Here is a 25,880-nt window from a genome sequence, read left to right on the forward strand (position 1 = left end):
GTAACACAAACATACTGTAGGTTTACAGCAGGCACTGAAGACGCCAACATCAGCAATACATGATAAGCGCTGGTAGTGTGCTCCCCTGATGCACTGCAAATGAAAAAAAAGTTTAAAAACGTTTCCACCATTAAGTTTTTCTAAGCACCAGACCGTGATGCTTAACCTCAGTGATTTGCTCCTATTTCAATTACCCATAACACACAAACGTACACACGCACACACACACACACACACACACGGATAGCTCACACAGCTCCCCCACTCAATGTCTAATGGTATAATACAGAAATAATGAGTCTCTCTGGTTGTGAGTTTTCGTATTACAATTTTATTTGATTATTCAGCTGAAACAATCCACACTGGCCTTTCAGTTTGTTTTATATGTGGGCTTGTAAGATTTAATTTCATGTTCTGTCATTAATTTCTACATAAAATTCATAAAGCTGAAATATTCATTCAAGCTCTTGAAGCTTTGGGATGGAAACAGAACCATTGTGGTATGTGGGTATTATTGCTTTTTTAAATAAAAAAGTACAGCTTTTTTTTTTTTTACCATCGCCTCTAGCTTGGCTTAGGTTTCTACAAAGTATTAACAAGAAATAAATAACTTTACAGACATAGAGCAACCAGATCACAATGTAATGATTTTTCCCTGCTGACTAAATATTGGATTCTGAAGTACAAGAGCTGTGGATATGTGCCCTATGGTTTTACTCTTAGATAAAATACATAATTATTTCCTGTGAAACTTGCTCTAGCCGGGAACTTGCTAAAGGAGAATGCTGAAGAACGATTTTCTAAGAGGATTTGTTTTCATTAGCATCATTATCTTCATCATATTGACCCAATTTATCTTCTCTCTTTATTTTTACAGGCAGATCTTCTGATGACCTAATGGAACTGAATTTACAAGCAGTACTGTTTTGGGTCGTGGCGCTGCACTTTGGCTCTGCCGACGGCAGTATCCTCTATCGAGTCCAGGAGGAGCAGCCCCCCAACACTCTCATAGGCAGCCTGGCAGCAGACCAGGGGCTGCCAGATTCAGGTCACCTCTACAAGTTAGAGGTGGGCGCCCCTTACCTTCGAGTTGATGGGAAGACAGGAGACATTTTCACTACAGAGATTCCAATAGACAGAGAGACCCTCCGGGACTGCCGTTCCCTTGCTAAAGGCAAGCCATGCTATTTGGAATTTGAAGTGTCAGTAACCGATCTGATACAGAACCAGAGCCCACGACTTATTGAAGGACGCATTGAAGTACAGGACATCAATGACAACACCCCGCAATTTCCCTCTTCTGTGCTCACCATCTCAGTACCTGAGAACACAATCATGGGGGCATTATTCTCCATACCTTTAGCCACTGACAGGGATTCTGAGAGGAATGGAGTGGCTGACTATGCGCTGACTGCAGGCCCAGATGCAGCAACCCTATTTGGTTTACAAGTGGCTGATGACAGGGGAGGGAAACTCCCACAACTCATCGTCCTAGGCAATTTGGACCGTGAGTTAAAGGATTCTTATGACCTCACTATCAAGGCAGTGGATGGAGGAAACCCTCAGCGCTACAGCAGTGCTCTGCTCAGAGTGGTTGTGACCGATGCTAATGATAACTTGCCCAAGTTTGAAAAATCCTCATATGATGCAGAAGTTTCAGAAAACAGTCCGGTGGGGCACTCTGTGTTACAGGTGAGGTTGTTAAAAATATGTGTTTTAAAATGTGAATTGCTTATATTTGTCTTAATTTTTCTTTTGTTTGTTTTTTCTCCAAACAGGACACAATTATTTTCTACTCTGATAAAGCCACATTTTAATGAGAGTTAGATGTACAAAAGATATTCTGTTTTAAAACGAACTTACTGAAAGTGTTATGTAGGAATGGATTGATTTAATATCACCATGATATCATAACTTTAGCACAAAGTTTGAAATCATAAAAATTTTTAACTGTGTATGATGATGAAATCATTCATATTTAAACTGTAGAACATTTTCGGCTACTGCATCTTAAGCTGTGTATTTGTAATTGTAATAATGCTATCACCACTTATACATAGAAATGCAAAATACAGAATAAATAACTGATTTATTTTATTGCTGGTGTGTATTGCTCAGAATAGTATTTTTTGCGATTCCGTTATTCACAGAGATAATCTTTACTTGTATATTAGTCAGGCAATCTACTGTAGTGGTTTGCATGCAGTTGGCAGGTTAACAGGCTTTAGCCTGATATCATTCAAACTGAAATTTAAAAGACAAAACATTGATGTGCGGTACTTCTTATCATTTTTTTTCATCAAGTATTTTCAAAGCTTTAAATGACAGAAAGTGTAGAAGCTGTTTTTTTTTTTTTTTTTTTTTTTTATTCAGCTAACTAGCAGTGTTATGACACAAATAGGGGACATCGCTAGATTATATAATCCGTACAGCTGTAGGAAGCTCTCCATCCTCTCTGATGTTTCATTTTAAGAACTTTAAAGCACACAAACAAAACTTAACATTTTATCAACTTTTATACTCTTTAAACCAGTCAGTAAGATGGCTTGGCATAAAAAAAGCATCTTAAGGAGGGGGAATTGCTCTTAAAGATGGCAGAGGCAATTAAGCATTGTAAAAATATTTAAATATTCTTCGATTATCAGTAATACATTAACTACCCCACCATTTACAGTTCATAGAGTTTAAAGAGTTCAAGAATCTGGTGAAATGTACATAAGCTAATAATCAAGATTAATTGGAGGCCTGTCCATCAATTGCAGAAAAAAACACGTTTGAAAATTTTAAGATATGCTGAGTCCTTCTCTAAACAGAGATGATGTTTTAAAGATGATTGAGTGAAAATAAAATACTCTTTGATGATCAGATGACTTAAAATGTTTAATAATTTCATAATAAGTGCAGATGCCATGCCCATCATAAAAAAGAAAGGAAATGAATCATTTAATCGGCAATCAGCACATTGTTGAAAAGCTTGACTACGATAGTATGGAGAGACATCAGTAATTATTGTATTGGCAGCTTACATCTAAAACCACACTTAATACAAAAACAATATTCAGAAGTCTAATATTCAGAGGTATTTCAGGGTGATAGTGCTAAATCACATACTCCATCCATTATACCACCATGGCTGCATCATAGAAAATTCTGGGTCATGAATAGGACTCCCTGCGGTCCAGACTCTTTAAGACTTTGCTGAGGATATTTTATCCTCACCTGGAAAATTAAGTATATATATATATATATATATGATATCACCTGGAAAATAAAGTATATATATATATATATATATATATATATCCTTTACAAAAAAGATTAGTTCAAAAATCCAGCTAATTCCACCCTTGGTTCTTAACTTTATTAGGCTGTACTTATATAAAAGTAGGCGGTTAATAGTTTGTTGCTGTATGTGTTTTGCTGGCTTCTTAGTGAAAAATGACTTATTTATTTTCTGAAATATAGTATTTCTTCATACTGAGATAAGGTTTTTCAGGTTCTTCTAAACAGTTCTTTTTCTGACTTGCTATAAGGTCTCACCATCCTTAAACTTGTTAAAAAAAAACAGTATTACACGTACTGTAGGAAAGCTTTAACACAGTATACTTTGATGGTTAAAAACGCTTCTTATTGCTTGCTTTGGTGTTATAATGTCAGAAAAAGAAAAGAGGGATAGTAACATTGTCATAGTGTAGGTGTAAGATGTTCTGTGCAGCATTCTCTATATATATTACTTTGAAGTCTTTAATCTGATTTCTATAAAGAAAAAATGTTGCTCTAATATGTTACCATATGTCTCCCTATTGATATAGATAAAGAGATAGACATAGAATAGCTACAGTAACACAACCATCAAATTTAAAGTGGGGAGTCATTGAGAAAAAAAAAATGAATGAAATGCACATTTTGTGCTTCTAAAAAAAAATTAGTAAATCAAAGTAAACTATGTTATCATGCTTGCTTTGATTTACTCAGTTTGATTAGTTTGTTATTTAAATATAAACTTAAATAATAAAAAATAACACCAGTTTCCTTTTAAATCCACCAACATTTGTTGCTTGTGATTTAAGCCTTTAACCGCTTGTTCTGTTTCCATTATAGGTCAAAGCAAATGACTCTGACATGGGCCCTAATGGAGAAATTGAATACACCATTCACCAAGCAGTCGACCCAGTGCCAAAACTCTTACGAATTGATCGATCTACTGGCATTATCTATGTCAAAGGACCTCTGGACAGAGAGGAAATCAGCAGCTTGTCTTTCTATGTGGTGGCAAGAGATAAAGGTCCTCAACCTAAGAGCTCTAAGACGTTCGTAACTATTGAGGTGACTGATCAAAATGACAATGCTCCCGCAGTGGAAATTCGTGGAATTGGTCTTGTGACTCACAGTGAAGGAGTGGCCAATATTTCAGAGGACATGCCAGTGGGGACAGCTGTTGCTTTGGTCCAGGTTTCTGACAAAGACGAAGGAGAGAATGCTGTGGTTACTTGCGTGGTTGCAGGAGATGTTCCCTTTCAACTTCGCCCTGCCAGTGACTCTCCCACTGACAACAAAAGAAAATACTTTCTTCAGACAACTACACCACTTGACTTTGAGAGAGTCAGGGACTACAGAGTAGAAATTGTTGCGGTGGATTCGGGAAACCCAGCACTATCCAGTACAAACTCCCTAAAAGTGCAGGTGACCGATGTGAATGACAACTCACCAATATTCTCCCCAACATTGTTTGAGGTAGACTTTGCTGAAGAAAACCAACCAGGTGAGAGGATTTTAGATGTCACTGCTACAGATGCTGACAGTGGCACAAATGCCCAACTCTTGTATAACATTGTGGCGGACTCAACCATTAAAGCTTTGTTTGAGATCGACCCCAACTCAGGGGAAGTAAGAGCTCGAAGCCCACTGGATCGTGAAAATAATGAGCGGTATGAGTTTCGAGTCACAGCTGCAGATAAAGGATCGCCTGTTCACAAGGGAACAGCAACAGTTGTGGTAAAAGTTCTTGATCGCAATGACAATGAGCCAAAGTTCATGCTTAGTGGCTACAGCTTTTCAGTATTGGAAAACATGCCTCCCCTGAGTCCTGTCGGTATGGTGACAGTTCAAGATATGGACAAAGGTGAGAATGCTCAAGTTCACCTCTCTGTAGAACCTGATGGGGGGAAGTTTGTTGTTCAGAATGGAACAGGTACTATTCTTTCAAGCATCTCATTTGACAGAGAAAAAGAAAGTAGCTATACTTTCCGTTTAAAGGCTGTGGATGGGGGAGAACCGCCCAAGTCTTCTTATGTTGGTGTCACCATTAATGTACTGGATGAAAATGACAATGACCCTGTTATTACAAAGCCCTCCAATTCTTCCTTCAGGCAGTTATCACCTCTAGCATCCCCAGACAGCCATGTTGAAGTGGTGGAGGCTGAAGACCTGGACAGTGGACCGAATGCAGAGCTAGTCTTCAATATTGCTGGAGGAAATCCTTACCAATTATTCCGCATCTCTCCCACAACTGGAGAGATTACTCTAGCAAAGGAGATGACCCGCAAACATGGGGGACTGCATCGTCTAGTAGTGCGTGTAAGTGACAGGGGAAAGCCTTCACGCCATGCTACTGCCCTGGTTCACATCTATGTCAATGAAACAATTTCAAATGTCAGCTTAGTGGAATCCCTGGTTGGACACAGTCTTTATACTCCACTAGACAGGGACATTGCTGGTGATCCTGACAGTGGTTTTGCTGCACATCGCAGTAACATTTTGTTTGGCAGCCTTGCCGGTGTGGCAGGAGTTGTGATGTTGATCTTGGTTGTAGTCTTTATCCGCCACCGCATTCAGAGAGAAACAAAGAGTGGCTATCAGGCAGGTAAAAAAGAAACAAAGGATCTGTATGCCCCCAAGCAGGCACCAAAGAATGCCAAAGGTAAACGAGGCAGAAAAGGCAAGCCCCCGAAGTCCCCAAAGCCCCTTGGAGAAAATGAAGAGGTTGGCCTTCAAAAGGGTCTGAAGTTCAACCTTGATGGAGTCAATGATAGCCCCCGGATACACCTGCCCTTAACATATTCACCAGGAAGCCCAGATATCGGCAGACATTACCGCTCCAACTCTCCCTTACCTTCAATTCAACTGCAAGCCCAATCTCCCTCAGCTTCTCAGAAGCACCAGGCTGTGCAGGACCTCCCAGCAGCCAACACTTTTGTCGGAACTGGAGGAGATGACAACTCTACCGGCTCAGACCAGTACTCAGATTACAGCTACAAGACCAGCCAACCCAAGTATAGCAACAAACAGGTAAATAATGCTGGTCTACTTTTTAAGTGTTCCATTGAAGGAGTAAGTGTTTGTGTGTTGATGTTTTTTTGGGGGGTAACTGATAAGGATTAGGTAAATAGCACCAACAAATTTACATTATGAATTCCGCCCTTGCATTTATTTTTATTTCCTTAAGGGAAAGTATGATCTGAAGTTGAAGAAATACCGATGATACATTTGGCAAACATTCTATTAGTATCATCACTTTGGACAGTAAGTCTTTCAGATTTGTTACCATTATTTCCTTTTGTTCTCAATTTCCTACACTTGAGACCAGTTTAATTTCTAAATTAATGAGATAACTAATGTTCAATATTGTCATACTGATAACAGTATGCCTGATTACCGTAATAAGAAAAAATATATCAAAGATTTCAAATGTTGGCTGATACCTCTAGGGTTATGGTATTTGGCTACATTGCAAATTCCCTGTGAGAATTCAAAAGTGAAAATAGACTTTTTGTTCATTTCCTGGACATATAGAGAATGGCAAGACCTTTCAAGTTTTTTTTTCCATCAAATTGACAGCAGAATTGAGCAGGCAAGGTCCATTTTTTCTGTTACTCACTTCTCCTCTTGCACCCGACCTCCAGTGCTCTGGATCTCCACAGGTCACTTGCTCTTATCTCCCTGCTCCTTATGCTCTTATCTTCTCTTATCTTGACAACATTTGGCAAGACTCAAATTGCCATGGAAACAGAAAATATTAATAGACTCAGAGGGGATTACAAACAGGAAAAAAATGGAGTCTAGGGATTGGAAACTAGTGTGTCTTTAGGTTTCTGTGTCATTTGCAGTTGTCTGAATGTACAGTATATGATGGACTAGGCAAGTAAGAGTGTATACATTGTATGCAAATCAGCATTTTATAATAAAAATGAGGCAGACATCTTATATCGTTGAAAATTACAGTATGTTGTATAATGATTACACTTGTCCAGATGTCTTGATTTTATTTCTATGTTTATGACACCCCTTTCATTCTCAGGGTTTATATAGTACTGAACTATATTTTCATATAAAAAATATAGAAAACCAAAATCATCTAACTTCAAAGATGCCTTGCCTCAAAAGACAGCATAGCATAGGGCCTTTTGCATAAACAACCACAACTGCAGATAGAGTATAATTAGCAACCTAACATGACTGACATCTCTGAACTACACCGAGCAATACTTTAAAGAATCAAACAACTAGATCTAGCAGTGCTGTATTCATGTCGCCACAGTGCATTTTCTATTAAAGGATGGTGATTATTTGAAAAATGTTTGACAATGATTTATTTTCACCCAACACAAGATGACAGAAGCTTTCAAGAAGCTTCCCACGTTGCAGTGTCACAGGTACAAAACAGTGTGACACCCTCTGAGGCTTTGGAGATAATGTTTGCCACATGGACAAAAAAAGAAAAGAAATTAGTAAAAATAGAAGGGGAAAACATGGCACTGAGTTCTGAACATGTGTAGGTGACAAGTTTTCTGTGGAGAAATCTTCAATACCAGCCTCACAGTTGACTGGGTGGTGGTTGCAGCAGATGCTAGCTGACAGCTTAGGTGATCATAAGCCTTTTGGTGGGTGGAGTCAGTTTGGAGAAGAGTCACCACTGTCTGTTTGACGGACAGCAAAAGGGACCAAAATGACTGCAAGCCACAGGGTGTGTCTTTTTTTTTGTGTGTAGTGCCAATCTCGATGGTTTGTGTGTCAGCTTACTCCTTAGTTGGAAAAACACTAATTGTGGCTGTTGAACAGCTGTAAGCTCTCAGCTTTTGACAGTGCCGCGCATTAAGTTTTTCAACTTCATAAACAGAGACATGGATTAGGAATGGTTGAAGTGATTGACAGAGAGCGCGAAAACACGGGCAGATGCTAGAGCTCATATGACATACCTCAGCAGATGTCGTCTCATGTATGGCCTACCCTCTCACATCAGGAAGAACAGATTGACCAAAATATATAATTAAAGTCACTGCCAAGGGATGTGACAGATGTAGAGTCGTGCCCTTGCGTTAATTAACTGTGCTGCTCTCAACAATGGCTTTTCATTTGAAATGTGATCAGGCGTCTGGGTTTGATGCACAGTTCGCTTCATGACATTATGTCTAAAAATGACTGCTTATTTGCTTTCAGATTATGAACACACAGAGGGATTTTAGTTCAACTTTATGAGCTCTAACATTTTGTATCTTAAAATCCTTTACTTTCTCTTCTAAGGCTCTAAGTACAGTTTAAATATTGCATTTGTATTTACTTAACACACGGATAATACCTGTGGCATGGACATGTGTTTACCTTTGTATATATTGACTTTTTGAGTAGATGATTAGATATTGAGGCTTTATAGAGCTAACATGACTTAGCTTTCCCTGATTTTACATAGGCATAACAGGTGGGAACATTTAAAACAATGATAAATTGTGTAGAGCCTCTTCAATATATTTCTAATCTTTCATGATCAACTTATATGTTTTATTGGTAAGGAAAATAAAAAAAAATAGTATTAATGCAGATTTGTTTGAAAAATGAGGTGCCCTACATTAATAACTCTGCAAAGAAATGAAAAAAAAAAGTGTGATTGCTCAAATTATTTTTTTATTTTAATTATTTAAGTTTTGGATTTTATGATTGTTATGATGTTTTAAAATTGTGTCAATCTTAGTTAAGAACAAAGTCACCCATAGCGCAAGTTTCCAAAGAGGCGGCCAATATGTTTGCCACTGCTTATCTTACTGGGTGGAGGAGCAATAATAAAAACAAATATACCACTTTTTAGGACTGTTATCATTTGTACAATGCTTTCTATAAGTAGTTGTGACTGTACCTGGTTTATTCTGCTGTTGTATTTTTTATCATACTGTAGTTAAAAGTATAATATCAGACAAAAATAACTTGAATAAATACAAACTTGAGTCTTCAAATCATGATTACTTTGAAGTAGGGCAAAACATCCAATCCACTTATCCCTAATGTGAAAAACACATGTATCTCCTGACCTAATTGTCATGTCAGCCTCAGTGGGAAACAGCAGGCAATGTCTTTTACATGGTTGTATATAAACATTTTAGTCATTATTACTTTGTCAATGACATGTCACCTTTACAATCTTGTATTACACTTGAAATAATTATTTGAAAATTTGTGCTTGTATTGATGGAGTTTTCATTTGGTCTGTTATGAAAATAGTTTTATGATCTGACACAATTCAACATAGCAAAATGTAAAAAGAGGAAATGTGTAAGGATACATTTAATGTCATGGTTTTAAGGTATTTGTCCCACATGCAGACACAGACGGGGGAAAACAGAAGCAGTTTAAGATGATTATTAGACTACACAAAAATATGGTCAGTTCAGAACAGGGGCCACAGACAAGGTTCGGAACGTCAGTGTTCAGAGTTCTGCGGGAGGAAAGAGGAAACTGATTAAGACTAGATGAAGCTAAAGAAACCTGCGCTGTTGCTGCCCTGCTTATAGCCAGGTATGGATAACCTATCCGGGGAGGGTGAGTGGAGGAATGGGTTCTGTAACTCACAGCTTTCCGATGGGAGGAGGTGGCTGAGCGACAGCAACACGGTTAAAATGATCAAATGTATGCACAGCAGCCTTAATTGATTATATACTCCAATAGCATACCTGTAAACAAAAACAGACATCAAGATCTTACCTTCAACAAGAACTATAGAAACTTTTTAATGGAGAATGTTTAGTTTCTCTGGGAAGTTTCATAGACTAAATCTCTCATTCTTGCCTACTTGAAGTGAAATTTAACAGGGAGGTTTTTAAGCTGATTGGCTAAAGCAAGAAAATTGTTTCGCACTTCATATTGTTGATTTAAACACCTCGATTTCAATACATTTCTGTGATACTACTACATTATTTTTCAAAAAAAAAAGCTATTATTTGTTTCTCAAATTTTTTATATTTTCTACTTGATTTAGATATTGTCTATAGATAAAATAACCACCCAAATACTGTACATATGCTTTATGTCTATTGTTTGTAAAGGTTTTCTTGTTAAATTATCAAAGAGGTACCTATTATAATTCTAACAATTTTCTACATGTAATTAGGTCTATTTAATTCAGTTTATCCATAAAGCACCAATTCACAACATATATCAACTAAAGGCAGAGAAATTCAACTTGATCATAGAGTCAGATTTACTTCTCAATACTGAGATATGTTAAAATAAATATGTATTTGTAATATATGTATATATATTATTTGATTTAATTTGTTTAAAGTGAATAATAAAAAGAAATATTTTTTTTTTTAAATCAGAACGTTATCTCCCTTAAAATGATGGCTCTAGGAACAGCCTGAGCTTGAATATTTAAATACTTTACAGCCAAGAAAGACTTACTGAGGGTGCCAAAGCCCCCACAGATGTGTTAGATGTCCTAATTAGATCACAGCACTATCAAAGCATGTGCCAGCTATATGTTCTAAACCACCCCTTTGTTTGCTTTCAGTACACTAAGAAGTATTACTGACATCAATTTTAAAATATTTTGATCTCCTTCTCAGACTCCAAGGAGAAATTCTCACTGTCTAATTGCTTTAGATTAACCCAGTTAGGCAAATAATTTTTGAATTGTCTTTTAAGAGGTAAAATATTATATAAATAACACACTTGCTCTTAATGGGCCTGCAAATAGCATTGTGCAGTATGCCTTATACCCTAAGGGTAAAATCTAAATAAATAAAGGAATCTAATGACAGCAGGAAACAGGATAAAACTTTGAACACCTCTTACCATAGCTGTAATCAATGGTCTTGCACACTAAATGTCTAGTACAAATGCAATTCAGGACCAAGGATAGCTCATTTTCTCCATGCTCAGCTAAAGCCTCTTTATAAATGGAGCATCATAAAAAATAATACTGCAATTCCGTGAGATTGGAATGAAGTGATTTTTTTAAAACCAATAAAGGTTTTGATGATAACATATATGAATGTAAAAAAACTACACGTGCTTATTAAAAACAAGTTGAAAACATACTACCGATCAGAAAATAGTGGAAAGAAAGGCCAGATCGATTTTAAAGCTGTTATATCTTTCCTGAATCTTAGTAGAGGCTTGTACTGTCACTTTCAAATTTGCCTGCACCTGTTTAGGTAATATTGTAATTAAAGCAGGGACATTGGGAATTTCTCTTGCAGTCTTGGCAAGTTTAACCAATCCCAAGTGTGTGTCACAAATTTGGTACTAAGCCTGGGTAGTCATTCACATCTTGCAGAATGTAGATTTCAAAGGAATAATTATGTTGGGGAAATATTCTTTACTGAAAAAAATATATAATAGAATTTTACTGTGAAGCAAATCAAAGTTGGCCCATGAAGGTAATATTAACTCCTTTATCACTATGATTGAAAAATTACCTTGTAATATATTAGAAGCCTTGTTTTTTACGAATAAAGAGTTTTTTTTTTCTCAAAAGTCACTGTTTATGTATCACTAGATAAAAATTTAGTTGCTTAAAATATCAGGTTTACAAGCTGCTAGCTAAAAGTGCTTCAGAGTGTTACAACTAAATAATATGTGCTAATTGGTGATACTCATGTTCCAAATGTTAGAAAGATGTGGAGTGGTGGCTTGTACTTAAGATTATAGCAATACAAAAGCAGGAAGCTATAAAAATGACAATTACAAATCTGTAAATTGGCGAAATGTTAACGATAAACAAACAACAACCTGCCACATTTGACTTTTAGTTCAAGAGTTATCATAAGTTTAAATAGGAATCGGCCAAATACTGGGATCAAGGTATTCCAAGATTTTAAACAGTTAAAGCTTCACAATCCCTCCTATTTTCCTTTAAACTTTTTTATAGTTTGAAGTCATTTCAATGGCACATAGGCGAAAAAGGCTATTTGGAGCTGCATACTGTTTGTTAGCTGATTAAAGAAGGGTTCTGACACTTCTTTTTTTTTACAAAAAAAAATCTAATTATATGGTTAGAAAATAGTTCTGGTTGCATATTAAACAGACAGCCATCTCTTAGCAAATGAAGGGGAGATATTGTATAGGGTAATTCTGTTTTAAAACTAAAATACATTAATATAAGCTGCCTCTCTGCAGGCTTGGAGCTAAACCAATTATATCTGTCTCAGTTCATCTAGAAAAAATGTATCAAAACTTTTATGATTGCCTGACATGATCACATGCTAGGTTTCAGATTCGTATTTTGAGGTTTAAAAAGAAGAATCTCCTCTGTTGTATCGGCTAATAAAGATATTATAAAGCTGACATACAACACTCAATTACAAAATCATTGCCAGAGCCTCCATTACCTTTGTATTATTCATAAGGCAGCAATTAGGTACTTGAAATAAGAAACTGTAACAGACAGCACAGTATGAGCAAGTTGTACGTACTGTGAAAATAACCATTAGATGTTAATGACACTAAAGTTTGCATCTGCTTTCAATCCCTGATAATTCTAGTTTAAAGACCTATATTCACTCTTTTTAAAAGTAAAAATTGCATTGATTCTCTGGTTCAACACCTAAATCCCTTGATCTGATTTTGAAATGGTAAATGGCCTGTACTTATATAGCATTTTTTCAAGTTTGGAGAACTTTACCAAAGTTGTTTATATTCAGTCATTCAACCACTCACTCACACACTGATGGTTGCAAGTTACATGGTAGCCACAGCGGCCCTGGGGCTCACTGACAGAAGCAAGGCTGCTGTACACTGGAGCTGTACACTGACCACCATCACCAGACAATGCAGATGAAGTGCCTTGCCCAAGGACACAATGAAACTGAAAGCCGGAGCCGGGGCTCGAACCAACAACACAGCCGATTGCAGTGCAAACTCCTGCACCTGGTTCCACTGTCGACCCCTTTCACACTGATCCAAGATTCTTTAAAGCAGGGTTAAAGATTATATTAATGTAATACAAGCATAAAAAACATATAAGAGCAGTATTATTCAACACTAATCAGATTCTATAAAACACATTTTGTTTTTACAATCTTAAAGCTACAGTGTGTAATATTTACAGGGATATACAGTCAGAAATGTAATATATTATACATGACTATGTTATTTATCATCATCTACGAGCTCAGCCTCTTAACCTTAATATTTGCGTTGCCTTAGAATTCGTTATTTATAATTACATAGGAGCGGGTCTCGCAGCCATGGAGGCAGACATCTTTGCGCTACGGCAGCACAGAGCCAACAAACTAGTGAATGCGAAATCGCCAAAACGTCACAACGATGTAGAAAAAAATAACGGGTATATTTATTATCTTAAGTCTACATGAAATCTATACCCTACACAGACTAATGAAATACTATCTGTAAAATTATCTATGTAAACAAACCTCATCACTTGAGAAGGTAGGTGATGCGGACGTCGTGGAAGACATTTTGTCCCGTAACGCTCGCCGTACTGTTGGGGGGGAGAAGCGGTGGGGGGGAGATGTTCATGTTGCTGCATTCTGCAGTCTGACCGCTAGATGTCGCTAAAAGTTACACACTGTAGCTTTAACAGAAGTTGTAATACATTATTGTGAAACATCTCTACCATATTATTATGTTTCTATCCTTAATGCATTGTTTGACATCTAATTTCCACAAGTCTACATTGAAGAAAACCACCATAACTTTTTAATTATGTACAAATGTTGCTTTTTTGTTAAAGAAATAAAGGTAATTAGATCATATTACAAAAGTCTACTGAAAATAGCTTTGAAACTTCCAAATTAGAAATTAAGTTAAACATTTTTATATAAGATAGTTATAAACACAGCTCATACCTGAATCTATATAAACCATAGCAGACACAGTTTTTACTTATCCTTTTGCTCATATCTGGCTTGTGTAAGCTAGAGCGTAATGAGTGGGATAACAAATCAGCCTGTGAGATATAAATTTACCTTTTTTTTTTTGAAATAATATTAAACCAACTGCACCCATTTCCCTTAAAAACATACTTACTTTTCATATCTCTTAACAAAAAAAACAAAAAAAGCTGCTCTAATAATAAGTTTAAATGTCACCAATTTAATAAAAGCAAATATAGCACTATGGGCACCATGTTAATATTTTTTGTTTGATTAAAAGTATTTAATGTCTATTCATATTCTGCTATAATAACCGTTTGAAAAACAAACAAGAAAAAAAAACAACCAACAACTCATCTCTGACATCGAAAAGTGAAGAAGCACTGTCATGTAAGCAAAAGGAAGATGGTCTAAGAGATGTGCATTGTGCTTGTTTATCCTCTTCTCACCCTTGAATGTGTGATATTGTGCAATGGTTGCTCAAGAAACCAGTGGGTCTTGCCATTAGAGCCGATAATTAGCCCTTCTGGGTCTGAGAGGTGACACCTCTTATTTCAAATCCAACTTAATGAGAATTCTGCATTTGAACAAAAGTGTGAACCACCCAGGTTTGTTTGTCGCACTGCAATCTCTCTGAGAAAATGTCTAATGCAGTGTCCATATATACAGACTAACACAGTTTCACAATTCTAAATGTTTTATTCATCAACAACAAGTAAGTGTGGTCTTCCTCTAGGCTACACTTTTATTTCCATTCCTGTTTGCGGTTACCTTAACCAAGTACAGTGGATTATTTGAGCTGAGAACAGGGCAGAATGAGTCAGTGTGAGTTAATTAACCTGCTTCTTTGTTAAGCAGGGCCCACACTTTGTGAACTTTAGGCATCCCTTTGAGCTGTGATTAACCCATTTTACTTCAATACAGCTGTTTGAAGTCAGCAGAGGTGTATTTCAGACAAAGCCAGAGGCAAAATTTGCACTTGTTCTACAAGAATGTGACACATTATTCTCTCTGACTTGCACTCAATACCAGTAGAACCCAGAAAATCATTGATGATTTGTCATCCACATTTTCAGGTCGCTTTATTCACCCTATCATTCCTATCTCTGTTTTAACTCTGCCTTCCGGTATTTTTTTCCACGTTGAGAAACATCCACATGCACATGCATATGCATGTAGACACTCCCACACTCACAGTTCTTTGCACTGCACATATTTGCCAGAGCTGATTATCCAGAAAAACGGGAGGCTGAAATAAAAGTGAGGTAATGCTAGGAAAATTTACCCTGCCTGGATTGCATGTTTTGCTTACTGGTGGTAAAGAATGATTCAGTGCATTGCACTGGCACTACATTAGAGTGAAGAATAGCTCTGCATTGTTTTCTCCTCCAATACTGCTGCCATTTCACATCTTTACATTGTTCCCGAATGCCTGTATGCTTACTATGTATTTTAAATTACCAACTGTAGTACATTCCAATAATCAGCATGCAGGTCTATATCCTACAATATCTCCATGGCTAAGTTGATTTTAATTATTTAGTCATTATTTGCATATTGATAAACTTCGTAATAACAGAGCTATCTTGTACTTCCTATGCTAAGTCCCTTTTCACCTCTTTATGTTTCTTCTAGCAAATATAATGAACTAACATTACATTAGCTTCTAGAAGCATGAAGATAGTATGCATTTTCTATTCATCAATGTCCAGATATATCCAGATTTATACAGTCTTTATTGTAAGTTGGAAATGAGCAGCAGATGAAAGAAAGAAAGAAAGAAAGAAAGAAAGAAAGAAAGAAAGAAAGAAAGAAAGAAAGAAAGAAAGAAAGAAAGAAAGGTGGTTATTACAGAGAACAAAATAAATTTAGGTCTTAGTTTTAACTGTCAATCTAGTTATAAGTTTAAGCCACAATAATATCACAGCACTACATCACCAAGTTTCTTAGCACATATGGTAAAGGTTATTATTTATTAATAAATTGTACAGTAAACTGTATTATACCAACACCTGTCTTACAAGAAGAATACATAAAAAAATGTTTATTGAAGTAACTCTGTGAACAAATCGTGACACTTACAGTTGATTAATTGCACCTACTGTACTAGTGTGTTAGGCTGTTATTTATGTAAACTGTGATGATAATCATCTTACAGAAAATAAAAGTAGCACCTGGTTATGATTAGCTCATTACATTGGAGCAATAGGAAAAATAATGCAAAAATGGAGCTTAATAAAAAGTATGTTTGATACCTGCTTTAAGGTCGTCATTTTCAAAAGCTGCTTTTAAACCAAGGAATGAAGCTTATCAGAACACATATTTTGAGCAAATTAATATGTGTTAATTTAAAAAAACAACTAAAATGCTTAGCAAAAGAAACACATTTGAGAGCTCTGATCATTTGATATTGTGGACTTTTAAACATAATTAGGATTAATGGGTTGTGGGCAGTAAATGTGCTTCTTTTTGATTAAGCCTACAGTAGATGGCAGGGCTAGATCAAACACAGTACCAATGATGGCAGGAACAGAAGGCATATCTCCTTTATAGATATGAGTAATTGTTTTTACATATCTACAGCTGAGATATGTACACTGGAGACTTGTTTTCCTTTTGACACATCTTACATCATCTTATTTTCCTCCAACGAGTTTCCATAAAATCAAGGTTGCACTTGCTTTTTTAGTCCTTCCAGATCACACTTTAGGCCTGCAGGTAGCTGTCACTAGAAGCTGGACTGAAATGTGGTGGAATAATTCCAGTCTTAAAGCCCTCTAAAAAAAATGGGGGTCTGACTACAGTACAAGCAGAGGCTACAGACAGGCCACACGACAAAAAAGTGGTAGTCAGGAGAGATGTTGACACATAGATAACAGGTGCGTGAGCCAAAGAGATGCTGGGCAGGCACTGTCACAGACAAATATATAACAAGGGAACTGGCCCAAGCTGCTAAAGCAGAAAAGCAACAACGCTTGGCAGCGAGCTGCCCTCTACAAAAGCGGGGACTAATTGACGATGAGGAGCTGCCTGGCAGACAGGTGATAGGGTTAGGAGAGATGCAGTGAGGGGCAGGCGTTGGCAAGAGAAGGAACAAAAAATAACAGTTGGCAAAGGAACGAAAAATGGATTGTTGTTAGATAAATAGGACAGAAAAATGCCTTATTCAGCTGATTGTATTCCTTGTTTAGTGAATAGTCAGAATTGTCTATATAGTCATTATGAGAATGCAGGAGCATGCACAATATGCAATTTGTTTTTGGGGATAACAGGCTTTACAGAAGCCTAAGTGACAAAAAAACAACATAACACATTTCTCCAGTTATCAGAATTAGAGCAATAAACTGCTGCAAATGATGTAATGGAGGGTCTAAAGAGAAGTGACTGATATGAAAGCTCTAGGGCTGAAGATGTCTCAGAGTCCATTAGTCTGTGCTCTGATGGTTCTGTACTGAATTACTGAAGACTGGTACAAACAGAGTATTGTCGTAGTTGACCCTTGGGTCAGCAGGAATGGTTCTGGCTCTCTGCAGATCTTTTTGTTTTACAGCTTATATGGAGTCAAGATCGGGTAAAGAATGACCCACAGTCCCCTGTGCTGTATAGACCACCAAGGCATAGCCATTTCCGCCATATGCAGTGCGGCTGCGGCACAACAATGTTACATGCAGACAAGGGATGTTCTCTGTCGTGGCTTTGTAAAGTTTACAAGCAATCTGAAGGACAACTTTTAAGCATCATGAGGGGGAAAAAATACATTCTTTGTTGTGCTTCATCAGAAATCACACAAATATGTAGATAGATTTGGGAGTCATATAAAGTGCAATTTTGACAAGATCTTGGCAACAAGTATTCTCCAGACAACTAGAGAAAGAAATAGAGAACAATGCAAATTGTCAGTGTTAACAATAGGCTTAGTGTCAGTCACCAGTTGTGTGCTGAATAACAGAAAACACTAAATGCCGTGCAGTGCAGTATTGAGCTGCTTAGGTCTTGTGGGCTGTTAATGTTTGAGCTGCTCCCTTGCTGCTTTCTCACTTTGTTTCCCATTAAATAAATGTGAATCCTAGAACCCCAGAGCTCTTTCATTATTTTGTGTTGGAGCCTTGCATTTAAACATTGTGTTCTTTTAATTTTGTTTTGTTTAGGATGGCTGAACACAAAGACTCAACTGGCAACTTTCCCTAGCAGACAGTAATTACATTAAGGCAACCCGAAAAACATTTTTCATGCATGGATCCAGAAAATGGTTTGGGGACATTGAATCCCAAAACAAAGTAAAATATCTCCTTCACATACATACATATATATATATATATATATATATATATATATATATATATATATATATATATATATATATACAGCTTTAAAAAAAATGTTGTCTACTGCTGTAGAAGTACAATTTCTCTTTAAAAAAAGAAATTCCTTCAAAACTTAAAGAAAATCCATCCTTCAGCTTCAGTTCATGTATTTAATAAGAAAAGAAAACATAGAATATACACATAATTATTTCATTGCAAAAATGACATGGATGCACCACACAGAGAGGAGAATTGATGACTATAAATCCTACTACAATTTCTTTGAGGTAAATCAGAATACTGGGTTATTTATTAGATATAGTTCTCTTAGCACACCCACAAGACCCTCTAGTTTTATATAGAACGTACATCACTGGACTGGTAAGGCTACAGTATGTAAAAATATACATTTTGTGCCAGTTGATGTTTTTGAAAATATTATTCCCAACACGTTTAATATTCTGAGACCACCAAAGTCCTGGTATCTAAAAACAATATTCCTTAAAGTCACGTATTTTATCTATACTTCCAGGGCATTTGAAAGATAAGCATGATTTTTCTGTCCACCATACCAAACAGTGGGACTTTTTTTTTCAAAAATGTCATCTTTTGTTTTACTTTTGAAACACCTAAAGTGTTTACTGCAATTAAGGCAAAATCTGTCTCTTTTGTTTAAAGTTGAGGGTTTCTGGTAAAGTTAAAAGTTCAGCAGACTCCTGACATGTGTATTTGTGGTAACAAAACAGAAAAGGCCTTCTTTTCCGGCATGCTATCCAAACAACTGTTTGTTCAGAAAGCCATAAAAGGAATATTATAGATCATGGGTTGTGCCTGATATTGGTTATAGAAATTTGCTAACATGAAGTCACCGCTCGCTCTTCCAGTTCTGGGATGAAGAAAATGCATGAAGGTCAGAAATTATATGAGAAAAGAATCATGTTTAATGTTGTATTTAGTGCTGGAAAAATGTATTAGATTAATCATGATTAATTGATTCTTGAAATGTTCGTCAACTAATTTAGTAATCAATTATTCGTTAACTGGAGTATTAAGACCTACTTAGAGCAGTAATTATACCAAGATTGTAAAATAATATATCAACATTTTGTATTTAAGATTTTAAAAAAAAGTTTGGTCTGTCAACATGCTCTATCCAGAATTCCTCAAGTGGAAAATTCAAGTTTCACCTGGTTTAATTTAATTTAAAAAATCATCTTTAAGGAACTGATTATTAATCGATTAATAAAAAAAAAAAAAAATATTCAACAGATTAATCGATTTGTTAATTTAAAAAAAATTGCTAAAAGAAAAAGAAGTAATACAAAGTTAATTGGTAAACACAACACCTTAATTGCATGATTATGCGACCTACCTGGAAAGAAACACTGAATGAATCAAACAGTACTCATAAGAGCCACCCAGTAGAGGACTGACTTATAATGGACTGATGTAAATTACAGCTGATTACTTGTTTCTGAATCATTTTCCTAATAAATGTTTGAATTCCATTTCAGAAACATTTACCTTCAGAACAAATAGGCTTAAAGTCACAGTGTGTAATATTTACCGCCATTTAGTGGTACATTACATGAATCACAAACAACAGACTGGAGTCTCTCTGTGAGACCTGCTATAGAAGCTGCAGTTTGGCATTCTACTCTTTCCTTTATCACCCTTTTGAAATCAGCTAAAATAGACAAAGAAACAGACATTACGCCAAAAACAGAACTGGAAGAAGTCTATGCTTGTTAGCTGGTTTGACTTGTGTGAAGAGCAATTGGCTTAATAACTTCCAGATATATATACCAACTAAAATAAATGATGAAACACAAATCTCTCTGAAAACAGTGGTGAAAGAAACCCAGAGTTGCCTGCTTGTATACATTTTATGGGGGGAAAAACAACACATAATAAAGCTGCAATTGATAATTGTTGCAGCAGAGCTTATCACAAACAAAATAGCTGCTTCTGCCATGGGCAAAACTTGTTACTGATCGACAATTTTCTGTTTCTAACATAACGCTAAAATAAAATGTATTGTGATATTTACATAACTTACCAGTCAAGTAGAAGTTCTGCAACCTCCATGTCTGTTTTGAAGCCCTGCTCACCCATGAATTGTCTCCACATGGTAAAAGCTGCACTTATGCAGACTTGCTTTCTCATGGTTATACATTGTTTTTTTTTTGGTTTCCTATACCTCTCTAGAGTAGAGATGATCCTTTATTGCAACAGAAAGTAGAAGAATCTACAGCTGTTTTTGCTTGCTGTAAACTTCTCCGCAACCAACAGCACGCTTTTGGATATAAGTACAACACATGAGGTGGACCAGTTTGCCCCTTTTTGGCTACTCTGATCAAAATCGGTGATGCAACATAGTATCTCTCAGTGGGTGCACAACCCCTATATAATTATAAACAACTTATTCTGATCCATAAGAATGCTTTCACTTTTGATGTGATGTTATTGGATTTTCACAGAGTGTGTATTTATTGAAGCACTGCCTGATTTTTGTAAATTAAGAGACAACTGCCTCCCTGTAGACACGAAAATAGTCAATTTCAAGACCAATGTCCATTGGTCTTAAAATTGACTATTTTCGTCAATTTCAAGACCAATGGACATTGGTCTAGCATTAAACATGTAAAATGAAAAATATAATACATAAAAGACATGTGCCACTACATGTATACAGGTCTTAACTGTATACATGTATCACAACTGTATTATTAACTGTTTTATTATAATTTTTTACAGGGCGAAATAGATCAAACATTCAGAAAGGTCAATTTTGAGGCTCTATTTTATATGTAAATATTGCAATATAAAATATTCAATAGCAATGATTGGATTAATGACTGGGTTACTGTATTCACATAATCAGTGGGAAACAACAGACTTGAAAGGTTTGAAAGATGGACATTAAACAGAACAAGTTTTTGAAAGAAGGAACATATTATATTATTATTTTGGACTCTACACTTGTTTTGGAATATAAGAAATTACATCCATCGGGACTAACGAATTGAAAGCTTTGAAGCACTTGTACAATTTAAAAAGGCTATTTACATTGATAAAAAAGAAGCACACTTTATTGACTGGCACTAATAGTAGTATATTTTTGTTATAGATTAAATTTATTTTAGGAAGTAAAAGCAAAAATTATATTATTGTTTTTTTTTTTCATTTTTGCAGAATTTTGTGATCTTTTCTCCCCATTGTCATTTAAATACTTTTTTTTTTAAATCAATCAATCTTCCTTTCCTTCCTTCATTTGAGCAACTAATGAAAAGTATTATTACTATAAAGATTATTGGTTTTAAGTCACAACAGTTTATATTGAGTGAAAACCAGCCATGACAGATAGCTGGTTTAATAGAGGATAGGTTGAACCAACCAATACTCTATTCTCTTACTGTTAAACTACCTTTGTGTTTTGAAAGTCAATGGTCACGTTGGGTCACCCACATTTCTCCAAAGAATTTGATCTACCATTTGATTATTTCCCAAGTTTATGTAACTAGCCTTAATGTTGGAAATCTCATGTAGTGTACAAAAATGTGATTGTCAACCTTAAAAGGTTAACTTGCCCTCACTAGGTCAGAATGTTGTTCCTGTGCCAATTTTGGGAGTTCAAGAATATCTGGTTCTTTTCAAGAGTGAGGGAAAAATGAATCACAAGATCAACAAACAAAGTTGTAGGGTTGCTGCTGTAAGGTGGTTGCTGCATCAGTCTGTTGTAGTAAAGAAAGAGCTGAGCTGAAAGGCGAAGCTTTCAAGATACTGGTTGTTATAGGTCCCTACCATTACCTATAGTCGTGAAATCAGGTTCACAACCAAAACAAGAAGAACTTGATTGGAAGCTGTTTAACATGGGTTTCCTCCACAGGGCGGCCAGGACTCCCCTGTGTGAGGAGCTTGGCAATCGGGGAGGGGTTGGGATAAGACTGCTGCTCCTCCACATCCAGAGGAGTTAGCTGAGGTGGCTCAGACATGTTTTGGATGTCAGCTGTGATCCTGCCTGAGAGGTGTTCCTGCCGTGTCCCACTGGAAGGAGGCCCAGGGGACAGCCCTGGACATGCTGGAGGAATATGTCTCTTGGCTAGCCTTGGGCTTTCCCAGAGACACTTTTAGAGGTGTATGGGGAAAAGGAAGTCTGTGCATCCAGTACTGATACTGCTGATAAAGATGAAAGACAATAAGATTTTTGTGTTGCAATGTAGCAAGGAAGACTTTTGAAAACTAAAAAAAGCAATTATTTCCCATTTAAAAAAATAATTACTACCAAGTAACTCTTCATATGGCTGTTCTCAATTAAGAACATAGAAAATCCTTTTTATAAATAAACCAGGGTTTTTCTTATACCTTCAGTTTTTACCTTCATGCAAAATTTGTTAAGAGTGCTTTTATAGCTGATGTAAATCTAAAATTATGAAGTCACTCACAGAAATTAAAAAGTTAGAGAATACAACAATAATGTGTGTATTTAAGTAGAATTTTCATTGCATGGCTAAAACTCAAAATATGAGACAAAAGTAACAGTATTTTAACTTAATACGCATTTGTTCTGGAGATTTATTTTCCATGGATTTTGATTACGTTGAGGGAAAGCTCTAATAGTAACTAAATTAGAAAGCCAGTCTTAAATACATACAGTTACCTAGCATGCAACAACACATACTTATTTAGAGTGCCTGTGGGGGATTTTCCAATTGACTTCTTTCATGTCCTTTTTTGAATCAAAGTTTGTCCTTGACCTTCTAGGTGGGTCTGCTGCAGCCAGGCCAGTGTTAGATAGACAAGAAGGAATCCTTTAAGTTATTTAGCTTGCTGACAGAAATAGTCAGTCAACATCACAACACCCGTAGGGGGAACTAGAAACAGTCACATCTCATCCAAGAAAAAAAAAAACATAGTTTCTGAATTTCTCATAGTAAGTGTTAGGTGGGAGGAGAAGGTTTGGTTTAGGAGATCTTAAATAAATTAAAACTTTTTCTGTTCTGCATGACATATCCCTGAATTGGCAAGTCATTCAAACTGTAGAAGGAAAATTATTCCAGGAAATTCAAACTCATCATATGAACTATAACTGTATTTTTACTAGTTATGTAGGTAATAATATAGGTGTAAAAATACCTAGCTGTTGTCTTACATCTTTGGACGCCACCTATATGCATCTTTATCCTTGTAACTGCTCGTTGCTATTAAAAATATTGCCAAGAAGCTGGAAAAACAGGCCAATGTTATTCACATAACATCTGCAGAAATCCTTTGAAGTAGGCTATCATGCCAGGATAAAGGAGGTGTGTGTGCGGGTTACCTTGAGATACAGTAGACGGAGATGGATGCCAGCTTCACAGTCTGCTCCGCACATTATAAAAGATGGCACAGCTCAATAATCAAGGTTTATGTGTAAGGGCTGGATGCATACATCATCTTCTACACTCAGCACAATTACAAGTTCTTGGCACTATCTGCGTGATCCATATGACAGTCTGTTGTATGCCCCTAAAAGATTGTCATGTTCCAGGATGTGTTTTTTCTTTAAAGCCCACTTAAAAGCTGTTTTTTTTATTTGTACTCTAGGTTTACTCAATACAATCCTGATCTAAAACATATTCTGGTCTTACATTAAAAAGTCTATCGGAATGCCTGGCACATTAAAAGTGATTGACTAATCAATTAGTAATCAGATTGGCATCTTTTCTTCTGAAATATGCAGATCAGTTCGTTAATCAATTTTTTTTTTTATCTGTTTAGTGTACGCAGCAAACTTAAAAGAGTGAAACCTTTCAACACATTAGTTTTGTTGGTTTAGTGGAAACTGCAGATGCATTTCTCTGACTCATACCTGATATCTGCTTTGTTATGTTCTTGTGATACAAAAATTAAGAATGTCGTAATGTTATTACAAAGAAAAATTTAAAAAACTTCTTGGAGCCTTTTTGCTGTTTGGTTGGGGGGTGTAATTTAAAATGTGAATTTTTTATACTGTAAGCACAGATAGCATATCTAAAATTGTAGTGTTTGATAGACTAACTACCCTTGATTTTAACATTTCCAAATTTCTCTCACTATTTATAAATACAAAATGTTCAATACCATGAAGGTTAAAAGCTCAATAGGATAAACCTAAAACTTTACTGTGTTCCTTTAAGCCTTTAAGTGTATCCTGAATTTCTTTTGGACAAGTCTCATCATGGTGTAAAAAATAGTGTGCCCTTACACCTCACTGAAACTAAAAATAGCTAAGTTAGTATTTTTTTCCTTTGAAAGAGTACTTCAGACCAGAGAGTGTTGCTGTCAACCTGACAGCACTTAAATATGTTTGGTTGTATGGTTTCTGCAGATTTCTCAGTGCATCTTTGGTAAAAATCCGATAAAAGTTTCAGGGCCGTGCACTGATGCATTAATGGAAATACTGTAATCTCTTAATACCTTCATTTCCTGTTTGATTCAAAATGATATCCAGCCATATATATCCAGCCTTCTTTTTCATTAGTGGTCATTGTATGTTATTTTTGTTTGTGAAATTGTGAAAAAAATAATTATTTAATAAGTAAGGTCGTTTTTTGTCACAACTTGTAGAAATAACAGAAAAAGGACCAGTCTTATAATCTAAACTCTTTTTTAAAATATCTAGTTGACCTTAAATTGAATATTTATTTTAGATCTGGAAATTGTCAGAAAAAGAAACATTTTTGACAGAGAACATACGATGCTGTACAACAGGGTTGTAAAACTCCAGTACTTTACTAAAGTGCATATCCTCTGACTTTTACAGGTCTCTTAGGTTCAATACATCTGAATCAAACCATAAAAACATTAGCAGGTCCTTGTATAACTTGGTTCAGGTAATTCCGCCAATTCTTCCAGTTGTGGTGGACCATAGACATATCTTGTAGTTGAATGACACCATCCGTTAAGTGCTGGAGCTTTAGACAGATGAAAGATTCAGAATGATATTAAGTAAGGAAATTACCTAAATAGAAAAATGTATGGTAATTTATTATCTTTAGATTTCAAACTAGTTAGAACCACTCGTTTTTTTAAATAATTTAAAGGGTGTTTAAAACCTATGATTTGGTGCACAAAGTGTAATTTATTTTGGACTTTAACTCTGTACATGGTCTAAAAATCTTACTAGCAAACTCATAAATACATGCTGGTACATTTGATAAAACTGCCTTTGTTGTAGTTAATACTACAGTTCTGGCATAACCCCAGTTAAACATTTGACATATCTTGTTTAAGAACTAGCTAAACCCAATTTTTAGGAATAAACTAAAGGTTTTATGCAGATTCGTTTGGGTGTTTGGCTCTATGTAGGTAAATCTGAGCATAATGGCCCAGAGAGGTGTGACCAAAGTCTTTCAGATAAATGGGAAGTATTTCATTCTGTGCTTCAGGTGCTGCCAACCAGGAGTCCTCTTAATGTCATGAAAATGCTCACTTATGCTGACTTGCTTTT

General features: G+C 36.0%; 1 protein-coding gene across 1 annotated transcript in view; it reads left to right on the forward strand.

The window, feature by feature from the left end:
• The window catches only part of LOC107082577 (protocadherin-1-like), a 141,000-nt gene that overhangs the window by 13,125 nt on the left and 101,995 nt on the right, over positions 1 to 25,880 (forward strand). The window contains exons 2-3 of the mRNA XM_015371337.1: positions 878 to 1,692; positions 4,102 to 6,288. Of these exons, the coding sequence (XP_015226823.1) occupies positions 898 to 1,692; positions 4,102 to 6,288 (2,982 nt within the window). The 5' untranslated portion in view covers positions 878 to 897. The remainder of the gene's footprint in view (positions 1 to 877; positions 1,693 to 4,101; positions 6,289 to 25,880) is intronic.

This window comes from Cyprinodon variegatus, unplaced genomic scaffold, assembly GCF_000732505.1.
Source record: "Cyprinodon variegatus isolate N-32 unplaced genomic scaffold, C_variegatus-1.0 Scaffold56, whole genome shotgun sequence".
Lineage (NCBI taxonomy): Eukaryota > Metazoa > Chordata > Actinopteri > Cyprinodontiformes > Cyprinodontidae > Cyprinodon > Cyprinodon variegatus.